General features: G+C 39.0%; 2 protein-coding genes across 3 annotated transcripts; one reads left to right on the forward strand and one right to left on the reverse strand.

Moving 5' to 3' along the window:
- The first annotated feature begins 3,830 nt into the window (after nt 1–3,830).
- On the forward strand, nt 3,831–9,067 carry cdk5rap3 (CDK5 regulatory subunit associated protein 3). The gene is given in 15 exon segments (XM_027020640.2): nt 3,831–3,946; nt 4,477–4,522; nt 4,656–4,787; nt 5,036–5,061; nt 5,063–5,137; nt 5,233–5,281; nt 5,387–5,565; nt 6,501–6,637; nt 6,764–6,908; nt 6,999–7,112; nt 7,246–7,327; nt 7,456–7,544; nt 7,941–8,146; nt 8,550–8,721; nt 8,945–9,067. Coding segments are annotated over 15 exon segments (1,524 nt in total). The 5' UTR covers nt 3,831–3,940; the 3' UTR covers nt 9,011–9,067.
- Nucleotides 9,068–10,734: 1,667 nt separating this feature from the next.
- On the reverse strand, nt 10,735–14,105 carry si:ch211-194k22.8. Of its 2 annotated transcripts, none has more exons than XM_027020651.2 (7): nt 13,617–14,105; nt 13,401–13,499; nt 12,797–12,856; nt 12,606–12,711; nt 12,131–12,372; nt 11,687–11,873; nt 10,735–11,374 (listed from the first exon to the last, which is right to left on the reverse strand). In XM_027020651.2, exons 1-7 carry the CDS (start codon nt 13,701–13,703, stop codon nt 11,181–11,183), a joined length of 975 nt encoding a protein of 324 aa, XP_026876452.2. In that variant the 5' UTR covers nt 13,704–14,105; the 3' UTR covers nt 10,735–11,180. The 2 variants fall into 2 exon arrangements, with proteins under 2 accessions (XP_026876452.2, XP_026876451.2); XM_027020650.2 differs by having other exon boundaries at nt 12,606–12,714.
- Between the last annotated feature and the right edge of the window lie 748 nt (nt 14,106–14,853).

Here is a 14,853-nt window from a genome sequence, read left to right on the forward strand (position 1 = left end):
TATCATTCAGTGAAGTCACTGGTTTTGTGTTCCTGAGAATGGCAGTAAGCCACTGCCTTTAGTTGGAGCACAATAAGCCAGCTAAAGAACAGAATCTTTTTTGGTCAGTGATAGCCCCATGCATATTTAGAACCTTTGCTAGAACTTCAAGTGTTAATGTTGATAGCATGTTCTGTCTAATTGCCCTGTAATAATACTTATGAACTTCCTTGTGGCAACACCAGACTATTCTTTGCACTTAGTGAGTCGTTATTTGGTTTTGTCCTTTGAGCAGTATCAAAAATCACAAAGAATGTACATTGTGCCCTTTCTAAACCTTGACAATTAATAGCCAAGTTCAAAGCCTTTCACTGAAACTATGTTTCAACAAGGGAGAGGTTTTGCCAAAGACATCCAAGCCCAGCAGTTTGTGACTCACTCATAAGAGTGTCATGCTGGACAGAACCTTTAGACCAGTGTTTCTTAATGTAACATCTCTTTCAACTGGGATTGGTGCAAGGATTGCCATGGTTACTCTGTGGTTTCACACAGGTGGCCTGTTTGGTTTCTATTTCTCTGACTAAGCTGTTTCATTCCTTTGAATGCAGTCATCCATAACCACTTAGCCAGGATGGCTCACGTCTATTGCCTGTTCTTTCTATTTAGATTCAAATTATGATTTTTCTGCACAATACAATGCACTCCAATAAAGATTTTTAAAAACTTATTAAACTCAGGTTGGATTTAAGATTGTTGTTTCTGAGAAATGGAGCATGTGTGACTTCCAAATAAATGAATGCAGTCAGTAAAATAATAAGGAAATACATACCTTATGAAACCCCTTGAATGTTTAAGGGACAATGAATGCACACATACAACAACTTATCTTACATGGCTTTGATAAGTAAAAATCTGGTGCCCTGCGATGTACTATTTAAAGTGTTTTAACTCAGTGAGTTAAAAATGGATTTACCTGATTCAAACGTAATCCTGTTTCAGATAAATAGATATCCACATAGAGTCAGACGTCTGTTGCACTGATAATCTACCAGCTGTTTCTGGTCCCTTCTTTCATTTCCAGTGCAGGTTACCTCTGTCAAGACCTTTGTCTCCTTTCCCCTTTTCCTTCCTTAATAAATTGGTAAGTGAATGTTTTCATTTAGGGTCCCTCATACACATACACACAGACATGCACAGAGACCACACTGTGCAGCTTCCCACCAGTGTTTCTAATCTAAATTTAGGGACAACCCTTTGCTACTTGAGTACAGCAGCGTAAGTGAAAGGGGATGGACCAGAGCTGTCAAACTGAACCAATCCTGTTTGAGTGTGATGTTGACTTAAAAACGGTCAATGAAAAGGACACAGCTTTCTGAACGAAGCCAATGCACATTAAAAATGTGTGTATACATGAAAAACTATTTTTTTCTCTCTGGTATTCTCTGTGTTGATAATCATACTAAGGATTTGCATTCATGAATGCACTGCTCACAGTCACTGCTATTCTCACTCATCGCTCTCATGCTCTGCCCTTATCACAAAGAAAGAAAATAAATTAACAGTGTATTGCTCTGAACGTCTGCCTGTTTGTATCAAATATACTATATTTTGAAGTGAATTCGACATAGCGACGTAGCGCAAAAGACAGAAGGATTTTAAAGTAACTTCAAAGGAGTCTGTATACAAATATATGGCTTGGTTTCCATTTAGCTTTCTTCCATAGCCATGTAGCCATATGTGAGAAATGTCAGTGGGGACATGTACAGAGCAAACAATTCCTGTTCCACAAGATTCCACAAGCAATCCCATAGAATAATGCAATGGTGATGTTGTTAAGGCTTATTCTGTGTCAGCACAAAAATATATAATTAAAAAAATTAATGATCTTGCAAAGTAACAGCTTAAGAAAAATGTTATTTGAGGATTGTCATAAACATTCTTCTTAAGCTTGTGCATAATTGAACCTCATTTAATATTTTTCAAGGACACCAAAAAGGCAGTACTCATTAGGTTTTGCATGGTATGGAAAAAATCACAGACAGATAATGGTTCTCTAGTCCTGATAAGAGCAAGCCTGCCACACATTGAAATGTATGGAAATAGAGCACTGGCAATTGGTCCTCTTAACTGTTATGGTCACTGTACTTCACAAGTCTCTGCAAGAGTTTAATTATTTTAGGATTAAAATTCTGATTTCTGCACCAAACAAATGCTAAAATGCCCATAAATCCAATAAAACAGCATTGTTCAGAACTACCAGAAAACATATCTGTATGCAGATATTCCAGATGCAATATAATTAATTTTGTACTTAGTTTCGTACTTGTAAACAAAAAAGTTAGCAGATAATGCAGATGGCCAAATGTCTCGCTGTCTCTTTGAAAAGATGCCATTATAAAAAATAAAATGTGTAATATAATTTTATTACACTCTCCATTAAGCAATGCCCAATACAATAAAAAAGAATTAGGAGAGGAGTAATGGATATTCCTGTGCACAGCAAACATAAAAGGCTGGTTGAATTCTTAACCATGCTAAGCTCGGTCTGCTCATGCAGAGTTGTAATTAAATGCACACAATACCATGTGCAGGCACAGACATGTCTAAAACATAAATTCTGACACATAAATATCCACAGATTAAAGTGTTCAGAAATAACAGTATTTCACCAAATGCAGCACATTTTTAAATAAAATAAATTCTGTTGGTTTTTTAAAAATAATTTAAGCCATTTAAATTATTTATTCTTTTACTTGTATTTTTGTCTTCTATTATCATTGACTGACAACACATATCTATTGTAGCCTTGGATCTTACAAGAAAAATTATTATAGAATCTAATGAATTGATCTAACATGGTATTGACTGTGAAGATTAGCCAAAAAAGGTCCCATTTAAGCAAGCACATAAAAATCCATAAAACTAACCCCTCTTGTTCAAACATTACCCAGGTGAAAGTGGTGTCATTTAAATAAAAATGCATGAGAAGCCTATTTGGAAGCAGCTTTATGAGCCAGCCTGAAAAGAGAGTGAGCATGTGACAAAATCTACTTAATTAACTAAAATGTAGCAGAGCCTAGCCTGCCTTTAATAGTTACCTTCCACTTATCTTGGTATACTGTTAAATTCTTAGAAAATCATGCCACCTTGTGGACAGTTCAGCCTAATGTGACCTATGCTGTTATAGCACAATTACACTTCATTATGCAGAAACCTAAAGCCTTGCTTTCAAATATCATCAATGTATAAATCAGTACTATATTTAAAGTAGAAAATGCAAAAATGCTTTTCAAGGTTGGTCCATTTTTTGGGCCTGTGTCAAAGAGGCAAAGGGATGCTTGCTTTTTTTCAAGAACATTGAAAAACGTTAATGGCAGAGGTCATTTTTTTGTATTATTATTTGTATGTAATAATTTGAGTGTAATTGTCGGGATTTTTTTGTATTTTTTTGTATTTTTCTTACGGTTGGTGGTATAGATTAGTTGGTAACAATGTTGGTGCTTCTGTGAAAGAGTGGGGTTCAAACCCCATCTGGTCAAGTGCTTTATGCTGTATCAATAAGAGTCCTTGGGCAAGACCCACCAGAACATTTGCCTACCTCTGTAATATGTAAGGCGTTCTGTATAGGAGTGTCTGGCACATTGGTAAAATTCACCTCATCTTGTAGTTTATACATGAAAGTCAACAGTTTTCTTTACAATAAAGGTAGTTTTGATAATTGATGTCTTTTATTTTGGTGATTGTGAGAACGTACTCGCTCTAGGGACAAGGCCATCTCTGATTTGCTTTCCACAGGAACTTCGTCACTATTGCCGGTTCTCATTCTTTCTTTTGATTGGTTATCTGTTTAACTACGTGTCAACGTATAAGCTGTCTAAAGAACACAGCATATGCTAGCTAGTGGATATGTGGCTTATATTACAGTAATTATATAGCATAATACCAAAACACCAGAAATTCGATGGAGGTAAAGTGGGAGAAGAAGCAAAATTTAAATTCGTGCTGCTGTTGTTTTCTAGCGTTACACAGCTACGTTTGCTAACTTGACTATTTAACGCTAACGACTTCAATGTTGATGAACATAGCTAAGCTAGCCAGCTAACGCTAGCTAGGTTAACTAACTTGCTTGTTATTCCTTTTTAGATTGGACCTGTTAAACTAATTCTTGTACAGCTATATTCTCAAATTGCATTCTCTATAACTTGAGTTGTCTAATTTTATGGGTTTTTTGTGTTTAAACCATCTAGGACAGCTTGCTTGCTAGCTTAGTAGCTAGCTGTCATAGTTGCATCGTTGGTGGCTACGAATTAACTCAGTTGAGGATGGATATTTAGTTAGCAGTTTCCCCACCGATGCCCACTTGTCAAATATAAGTTCGTCATGACTCTGCTTTAGAAACCTGGCTAGCTGTCTCGTGCTATTCTCTAACAAGTTAAATAGTATTTGCAATGTTTGCAACCTTCAAATATTAATAACAACCTTGCTTGTTATTTGCAGAATGTTCAGAATCTTCCTATCGACATTCAAACCGGCAAGCTTCCCGGTAATCTTATTTGTGTGTATAGCTATATAAAAATGAGCGCGTTTAATAATTCCGTATGAAATACTTATTCATTCAAAAATGATCACCGTTAGTTTGAATGTACTGTGACTGTTTGCTTTCCCCTACCCTTCAGACTGGCTGGTTGATAGGAGGCACTGTTCTCTGAAATGGCAGAGTGCAGTGATGGTCATCAGAGAGAAAATTAATGCAGCTATCCAGGATATGCCAGAGAGTGAAGAGATCAAACAGCTGCTTTCTGGCTTACGTGAGTAACCCTTATTTTCTAAATACTCTCGTTTGTTCAGCTAGCCTGTTCTTATACTTTGTCTACAGGCTATGTGTTAAGTGTGAGAGTGTGTCAGAGTGCATTTGAAAAGTTACTCTCTGCCTAAATGCACCTTATGTTTTGCATTGTCGTTTTTTGTAGATTTGGCAGCAAACATAATGTAAAAAAAAAATTATTAATAAAGAAGAGTACATCATTGTCTTCATTGTCTTTTTCTCTCACTGCAGACATCCACTACTTTCACTGTTTAAGGGATAGTTGAAATACTGAAAGGAACAGAAGCCTCTTCCAAAAATATATTTGGCAGATATTCATCGCAGAGGATGAAGGTGACAAGATGTTGCTGTGTTGCTGGCCAGTGTGCTTGTGTGTGCAAGTTTATATATGAACTATAATTAGTCTCCTTTTTGCTTATTGTGAATAGGACTGGCAAGAAATAGTGTCCCTGTATGAAAAAGACAATGCTTACCTAGGTAGGTAATGCTCAAAGAGCAAACAATATGTGACTTTCCGGAAGCGTACTTTTATCTTTGAACTGGGTCTGTCATTGTGTGATGTGCTGCCTGGTGTGTGTGTAGCGGAGCTAGCCAGTCTGCTGAGTCGCACTGTGAGTTATGAAGGTCCTGCCCTGAGGAAGCAAATTGCTAAAGCCCAGCAGCTGCAGCAGGAGCTAAGCAGGCGAGAGCTGGAGTGCCAGAGCACAGCAGCAGACATGAAGGAGCGCTATTATGCAGCATGCAGGCAGTATGGCATAGTGGTGAGTGTGCAACCTGGAGGTCGGGGGCGGAATCCTGTGAAATACTTAAATGCAAAAAAAAAAAAAAAAAAAATTTATATATATATATAATTAAATATATATATATAAATAAATATATATATTTATATATATATATATTGTCTCTGTTGTTGAGTCACAGATGTCTGTTAACAATATTAAATGGAAATTCCACAAAGTTTGGGCTAGGGTTAGAATTACCCTTTAATGGGACAATCACAAAACAAAAACGGTGACTCATCAGTTGACTTTTGGTCAAATGATAGTGACTTTTGGTCAAATGATAGTGAGCTGATGAACTTCACTGCCTGTGGTCTTTTATACACCTCAGCTTCAGACAGCTACCTATGGTCAACCCGATTTCCTAGTTTAGAAATGAAATAAGAAAAATGTTCTGCATTTTGCTTGAGATGTATATTTTTTTTTAGTACGTTTGCTGAGACAAACGCAAGCATATTTTGGCCATGCAGCAATTTGCTAGCATACAGCACTTTAAAGAGTTGTTTACCAACATTTCAGTGACAAGCATGAAAAAGGTTTCTTGCATCCTCATATGTTATGTGAATATTTGACTCCAACTCAAGTTAGCTTGATAAGTTTAGTCAACAAGAAAATAGCATGCCTCTCACTAGCATGAATTACAATCAACCATCTTACCAGTAATCGTACACAGGGAACAACAGAATAAGACAACTGAGCAAAATTGCTTACATGCCTACATGTAAATTGTAAGCAAACAGCATTTCTCCTGTCCCAATGAGACTGTAGCTGATTGCAGCATTTCCTTAGGATCTTCAGAAGACGCATCTAAAAATGTGAAGAACTGGCCTCTGAGCTTGTTCGCACTAACTTGTTTACAGAAATCTCACTCAGGATTAGGAGTCTTACACACCTTTCCTGCTGTCTGTCTTTGTCAGGGGGAGAATGTAGCGCGGGAGTTGCAGGCGCTGGTTAAGGATCTACCCACCACGCTGGAGGAAACTGGCAAGCGGGCAGCGTGCCTGGAAGATCCCATAAAGCTATATGCAGCTTTCACAAATTTTGTCTGTGACTGGTGAGTCCCATGTGCAAGACTCAGAGCAAACCATGCATATTTTACCCACATACCTTAAGGAGCAGTTGGTATTTTTTATTTATTTATTTCCGATTAGATATAGATTATGACATTTTATCTTTTTAGGTCTGAGCCAGTCCTGCCTATGCTGTCATTCATTCAACAAAAAGGAAACGCAACAATGTATGAATGGCGGACAGGAAGAGCCCCAACGGTTATAGAGAGACCTGTGGTGGAGGAAGCGCCACCTGATACCGTCACAGAGGAAAAGGTAAATCAGGGATTAAAGTGCAGATTATCACAGATATGGGTCTTATTTGTCGTAGAATGTGTGCGTCTGTGGCATGCACCCTCCATACAGATTGACTGGGGTGACTGGAGTGCTGGGGCTGGTACCGAGGCCGTGAATTCTGGGATCACAGTTAAGGACAGTGTGGACTGGGGCGTCACCCTCGAGTCTGGAAAAGAGATACAGGCACAAGCATTTCACTTGTGTGACATCACATGCATGTTACTTTCAAAACACAATGTTTTTTCTCATTGAAGAAATGCAGTTTTAAGAAATATTTGTGATTAATAGGCATATGTATCTTGGATGTTCCTTAAAGGATACAGGAGCTGGTGGCATTGACTGGGATGAATCCGAACCTGCTGCAGGAGAAATTGAACTTGTTGATGCAGGCACCGACTGTAAATACCATTTTTGTTTCTCTAACTAATTGCATGTATTTTGTAGATATAGGATGTTGGGAACGGTCCAGTTTTTGGCTCGCCATTCTCCTGCCTTCACAGTATTAACACCCTGCCCTCGTTACCAGGTCCTGAAGGTATTGCCCGAGGAGGGGATGCACTCTCTCTGCTTGAAAGTTCACAGACACGCAACCAGTTTATCGATGAACTGATGGAGGTACTACAGCTCAGCACTTTAAATACCACTCCTAAAAAGCATCATTTGTACACATCTAGACTTTTTTGAACTACTTGCCTTTCAAGACTTCAAACAACTTTGGAACAATTTGAAACCAACAAGTAAATAACTATGTTGCTGTTGCACTTCCTTTCATAAATCTTCTTAGTGTTTATGTCCTGCTGTAGCTTGACATGTTGAGCAAAGTATTTGTACTAATAGCTCTTTTTTGATGTATTGCTTGATCTCACAGAAAAATTTATTACTTTGGAACCCTTTTAGTCAGTTTCCAGCTGTAATGAATGGCTCATCTCAGCTGGAAACGTAGAGGCGGCTGTGTTTGCTCATGTCTCTCCTGTGGTCTGACTGCTCTCCCGACTGTGTTCGGCTGGCTAGCTGGAGCTGTTCCTGTGCCAGCGGTTGAGCGAGATGAGCGAGGAGGGGGACATGGTGGCCATGAGCCAGTTCCAGCTGGCGCCCTGTGTCATCCAGGCGCAGTCAGCCCAGAGAGTGCAGGCCATGCTGGCGGACGTGCGCCGCCTCCTGGAGGGGCTGACCTCGCTGCGCATGCAGCATCTGTTCATGATCCAGGCATCGCCACGGTGAGTGTTTACTTACTGATCCCTCACCTTGGTAGTTCTGCATGTCTGTTTGTTAAAGTGTTTTCACTAATAACGTGAAGGGAACTTATTAAATGGCAGTGTCCATGTTCTTCAATGCAGCAGTTCCCACTATCCTGGAAAAATGGGAATCGGTCCCAGTCTCAATCCTGGAGAACCAGTGTACCACACATTTGAGCATTTTCCCAGTTCTAACACACCTGTGTAAAGTCATTAGCTAATTACTCTCCTCAGCGAGAATGCAGTCTCACATCTCCAGGACTGGAACTGGAACCACTGAGCTAACAAGGATTTGGGTTCTCCCTCCCCCACCACAGTTCAGCATGCAGTCAGGACAGTCCACTATAAGCCTTGTTCGCACTTCATTAAGGCAGGTGTGTTTCAGCTACGTGGAGCGCGTGTCAGATATGCTGAGGCAGAAGCTGAAGCAGGCTGATATCTTGGTGCTAAAGCGCGCCTCTCTGGCTCAACGCCGGCAGGAGGCTCTGGAGGAGCAGGCCAATCTGGAGCCCCGCATCGACCTGCTGGCTGCTCGTGCCAAGGAACTGCAGAAACTGGTATAATAAACTCTTCATAAAAATTCATAAAAAAGTCTATCATAGAAGATGGTACTGGTGTCACCTTTTGTGATCTGCTAATGTAATGAGAGAGAAATTGCTGTGGGTGCCACAAGTGCTGACTCTGTTGTAAGATAAATATAGGCTAAGTAAACGTAACATCTGACATTTGTCTTTCAAGGACAGTGAGACAAACATTTTCTCTGCCCCCCCCCCCCAACAGATTGAAGCTGACATTTCCAAACGTTACAACAAACGGCCAGTTAACCTTATGGGTGTTCATGTGTAAATGATCAATTTCAAAAAGCAACGTTTTGTGAATAAATATTATATTTCATATAAACAATTTTTCTAACTGTCATTACTCTTCATTTGGTCTAAAGATGTTTAAGGATGATTGATTTGATTGAACTGTGTTTAATTTGTCCATAGAAGCAAGCTTAATTCTGAGTTGTTTTGTCGTAATCTAGAATTTATCAAATTTTAGAAATGGGTTTAAGGACCAGCTTGTGGTTACCCATATACAAACTTTGTTTCACAGAACACTCACTTGTCATTATAAGCTCTGTGACACATGGTGACATAGGTAATAAGGAACAGTACTTGAATGTTTTGTGTATTAGCCAATTGCTAAGCTTACATAGTAGCTCATAAGAATGGGCTTTGTGTTTCATTTACCGCATCCTGATAATGATGAACAGGACTGGGTTCCCAAAAGCATAGGTGAAAAAAAGACGATCTTTAAATGGCAGAGGAAGGGCTACACTGAACACACTTTCTTTTTTTAAGATGATCTGAACACTACAAATATTTTTAGAAACAGAACCTGTGTTTGTTCGTTATTTTCCTTATCCTATTAGCTGAGTAGAAGCATGCAGTAGAGAGATCTTACACTGTCTACATTGCTGGCACAATGAAACGGTTCTATTTAACCAACACAGTCCTCCCTCAGAGCTCTGTAAAACCTCCCATCTGCCCTTGATGCTCCATCACTGTGTCATCTCCCTCTGCCCCAGGGCAGCCAGCGTAATCACATGTCTGAAACACATTACGCTCACAAGATTGAGGACCTAATGACCATTATCTCGCTACTGTGGCGTATCCTCTGCATACTAGCCAGAGAATTTGTGCAAGAGTAAAGGGCATTTTCAGATTAAGGCTTAAAAATGTCCTTTGAAAAGGAAAGCCACCATTGTTTTCTGTATGAACTTTACACTGTGATTTCTCCATGTTGTCTAGGTCATATTCAACAAAAATGTATTTATTGGCCCAATTCTGTCGTCTGGAATTTATCCCTCTAGCTTCACACACACATACACGTCTGTCCCCTTTCTTTGTCTCCCCCCCCCCCCGGATGAGGTTTATGATAAGCAGAGGGGATGTGCTCTGTCCTGTGATTGTCTGGGCTAACCATCAGGCCAGACTTAGACACACAACCCTCAAAAGCAGCCTTTGCAAGCAATTTGTGTCCCAGTGGACAGGAGCTGAATAATAAGATAAAGTGACAAATATTAATCAAAAAGCCTACCTCAACAGTGTTCTCATGCTTTTCACAAATTAACTTAATTTAATGAGGGACCCAGTTTCTTTCAGGTCCTCCAAACATCTTTCCTCCTGCCTTTCATCCTTTATTTGTTTGCTGCAATTCCCCTTGTCCCTGCAGTGGGCAGATGCTCAGAAGCACTGGCCAGGGTAAGACCCAGACTGCTGTGGCCCAGAAGAGTGGGGTTGCCAAGACAACTGGCCCAGCACCCCTGCTGTTGTCACTCTGCTTGTGTCGCTCAGTCATTGATTACCTCCATCTCACCAGCTCTCCACATGCAGCTCACATTGTTCTCCATAGCCCACATTCACAGGGGTTTTAACACACTAATACACCCAATTTCTCTTTCATACACATTCATGCAGTCATAATTAAGGGCACATAGGCCTGCACAACACAAATACATAAAAATACAAATCCTGATACAGCAAATGTGATTGCTTTTTCATGATTTAATAACAAAAGATTCCATACATAAAGCTACATTTGAGTCATAGAGACCATAATAGAGTAAGAAATACATTTAAAATACAATGAAAATAATGTTCACACCTTCTGACATTGTGCAGTGTAGCTACTACATATTTATTAAATACAAAACATTTAAAAAATCAAATGTTTAAAGACACATTATTCATATAATCTTACTAACTGTGCTCTTAATATTTGAAGATCTTAGCAAATGCAACATTTGAACTAATTCAAAGTTTTATTGGCATTTGATGTCAATGCTGTCAAAACAATCAGTAGCCAAACAACTATTGCAAATGATCGTGACATTCTTGAAGACCATCCAAATATGACATGATATAAACACTCATCAATTTTGTTGAGTCAGGAACCTTTGATCTCTTGATCATATTTAACACTGAATAAGGCTAGTTCATCAGACAACACAAAAACTGATGACTACTAATCAAACATTAGACTTTTGTCCAATCGAATCCAACTGAGGACTTGATCTTGGGCAAGGTAGACTGAGAGCTCCAGACTCTGAACTAGAGAGTGGAGGTCTTTTCCTTAATCGTTTTGCTTCATTTTGCAGTTTCTGTCTAATGTAGCCCTTAATCTCTGCATCAGTCTTCCCCGGAAAGAAATACTGGACAGTTCCTGTAAGACAGTTGTATCCAGACATGGATAACAATGAATTTGCATAATCTAAATGATGATTTAATGACCAGTGTTCCCAGGCAGGTGTAAACAAGGCATTCTCAAAACTATCAAATTATCAAAGTTTTCTATTTTCATATTTAATTGCAAAACGATTGCTAATTTATATATTCAAACTTCAGAGTAGGAGTGTTCATTTATCTTTTACATCATACTGAACACAACTATATAGACAGAGCTGATGTGATCCAGCTACTCTGTGACCCTAAATATTTGAGCCATCCTGGAGCCTAATTCCAGAGAGTTACTTACTCAGAATGGCCTGGACTTCCTCAGTGGGTAGGGCAGGCTTGGGTTGACCCCTCTTGTTGTACACAACCCCAGAGATTGAGTGAGAGGCTAGGCAGTCTCTTTCATAGAGTCCACGAAGCAGATCATTGGTCAGCTTCTGGGCAGTGGTGCCTGTGTTACATCTCTCCAAAAGCTCAGGAGTAATGAACTGAAATAATACAATGTCTTTTTTCTACTATGAAGAATATATCTAATTTAAATAGTCAACAATATAGATTAAAAGAGTGCAACCCTTAGCTGATAGTGAACCATGTACTACTACTACTACTACTACTACTACTACTACTACTACTACCAATAATAATAATAAGAAGAATAATAACATTATTATTATTATTAGTTGTAGTAGTAGTAGTATTGTTGTTGTTGTTGTTGTTAAGGCATTAAATTGAATAATTGAGGTACCTCTGTGAAGAGTCCGTCCCTGTGGGAGGACTCCTTAGATTTTTGTGCAACAATCTCCTGCTTGACCCACTGCCCATTCATTACATTTGGGACACACAGCATAGATGGCATCAAAGCATCCATTTCCACAGGGACTCTCATGGTGCTTGGGGAGAGAGGGAGCGAGGTCGTCTTTTCCCCATCAGGCCAGATCTGGGTCTTCTCGATCAGAGTCTCTAGGTTTTTGGCCAGTTTTCCACATGCTGGTGTTAAAATCAAGCAAGAAAAGAAATGTTAGACATTTTTGTGACGTATGCATGGAGTGCATCTTGAAATGTGCCTTGAAGGCTTGTGATGTTGAATATAACTTTAAATCATACTATAAGCTACATTAACCTTTAGTACTGAAAAGGGAGAAATGAGTTTTCATACCAAATCATGAACCACTTTATACATCAAAAAAGAGAAGAAAAGGAAAGAAACGAAATCATGTGACCTGTAAGGCACCTAAGTTGTTCCTTCAAGCTCTCCATTTCCCTCTGCATGCATAGGACCATGGCAATTAGTTCCATCTTCGAATAAGACTGCAAATAGTCAGCCTCCTGCTAGAACACAGCATAGCACAGGTCTCCCCATAATGTCACCAATCAGATGTGCAAAATGCTGGGCGCACCTGTGCTCTCTTACCTCGGAAGTAGTGTGACTGTCATTAAAGTTGTCTGCAGGAGAGCGGTCGAACTCAAACCCCTAACAGAAGTACATGACAGAGCACCGAATTTAAAAAAAAAAAAAAAAAAAAACGTCGCTAGAAACATTGCGGACACCGAACGACGGCACCAAGTTCTAAAGTACATTGAAAAAAAAGTGACATTAAAAAATAAAACTTTAAAAAGTAACTTTTCAAGTCGCGGCAGTTTTTCAAACGCCTGCATAACAACAGAATTATGACAGAACATGATAATAATAATAATAATTTTGTAATAGGCTGTTGATAAGCTGTGTAAATGATGCACTCTGTACCATGCTTTACCCTATTGTTCTCCATTAGCGAACAGGCATGGCTGCCTGCCCTGCCTCACACCACTGGTGTTGGATATCATTGCATTGTTTTTTTGTGTGCAAGAAAGTACAAGAGCGAACAATAAATTATCTGTAAAAGATTACTTGCTTGTCAGGCTTATGGACCTCTAAGATCGTAAAAGTGTGATTCAGTCGTTCATTTCAATTGGTCAAATTTTCCTAAAATAAAAAAAAAAAATAAACACATATTAGTAAAAAAAAAAGCCCAAACCCTTATATCCAACTTCTGGAGACCCGTAGCTGCTGATGAATTTTCCTCTGTTCGCTCTTTGGCAGGATACATTTGTTTTCTTCGTTTCTGCAGACCGTGCTGTTGGACAGTCGATTGGTGTGATTCTAATTATTATTTTCAGATGGATATTCCAATAATAGCAACAAACAAATAAGAGGTGTCATAAACACTTAAAACGTTTCATTTATATCTTACATAGAATTCATCCAGTTTTTGTTCTTCTTCCTCGTCCTCTTCATTTTCGTAGTCAAGAATTCGCTTCGCTTTTGTTTTCTTTCTCATTTCTCTCCCATTATTTTATTTGCGCCCAGAGAAACTGTGCCCCTTCTGCATAATGCAGAACGCTCCCCCTCACCAAAAACGAACTGCTCCTTTCTTTGATTTATACAGAATTAAAATACCGATCTTTCATAGAAAACTATGTTGCTCGCGATTATTCTACTTTAGTTCAAACACTTCGAAGATCCATGGAAAAACAGCGCTTCGCTCAAACCGAGAAATTACAGGGGACACATTTGAGCAAATGCACCGTAGCGTAACGTGGCAAAACCTCGGGTCCATCTCTTTTAACAGCTTGTGGGAGATCCTCGGTGATCAACAGGATGTGAATATGATTTTACTGTCGATATGATTTGCAAAATATTTAATATGCGCTTTAAAGTACCAGTGACGTGTGTTTCTAGACGTATTTCATCCATTTCTCGCGGCATACGTTTACAGGCACTTTTGTCTGCATGTTGGGTAAGTTAGATTCGTCATAAATATGAACTCGAAAAGCCTCAGGGCGTCAACAAAATAATTAGTGGGAGATGCAGGCCTACTCATATATGTCCCACTGAATGTCAAGATCACTCTGTACTCCTTTCAGATATATTGGAAGTGAGATAAATTACACTTTAACGGCTTTAGCCCATAACATATGAATATTATTAATAATCGTTAATAATGCAAAACCTTAATTGCATCCTGAAATTTTAACTGTTGTCTGTTCAACTAATGAACCATCCTAGAATATCTTGCCAAGAAACTTGTATCACAACTGGATACCAGTTGAACCAGTATTTGGAGTTCCAGTATTAGGAGTTTAAATCCTCAGAAAATAATGGTAAAACTGCTATGTTAATTGATGAGTGTAAAAAAAAACACACAAAACAGCCACTTCAGGTACTCTGAAAAAAAAATTGAAAGGCTTCAGTGCTCATTAAATAACCATGAACAACAACTTGATGAGTGTGAGTGAAGGACCACCTTAAACTAAATTAAAGCAATAGCCCCGATTCCATCAGATGATGTCATGAAACAGGTAGATCAACTAATTAATGATGCATCACTCACTCTTGGTAATATCACAGTTGCCCTGACAAGATGATGAATTTGCAAAGATGACTTTCATTAGACTAGTTCTTATCCAGTTGACTTTATAATCCCCAAG

This window comes from Electrophorus electricus, chromosome 14 (genome assembly GCF_013358815.1).
Source record: "Electrophorus electricus isolate fEleEle1 chromosome 14, fEleEle1.pri, whole genome shotgun sequence".
Taxonomy (NCBI): Eukaryota; Metazoa; Chordata; class Actinopteri; order Gymnotiformes; family Gymnotidae; genus Electrophorus; species Electrophorus electricus.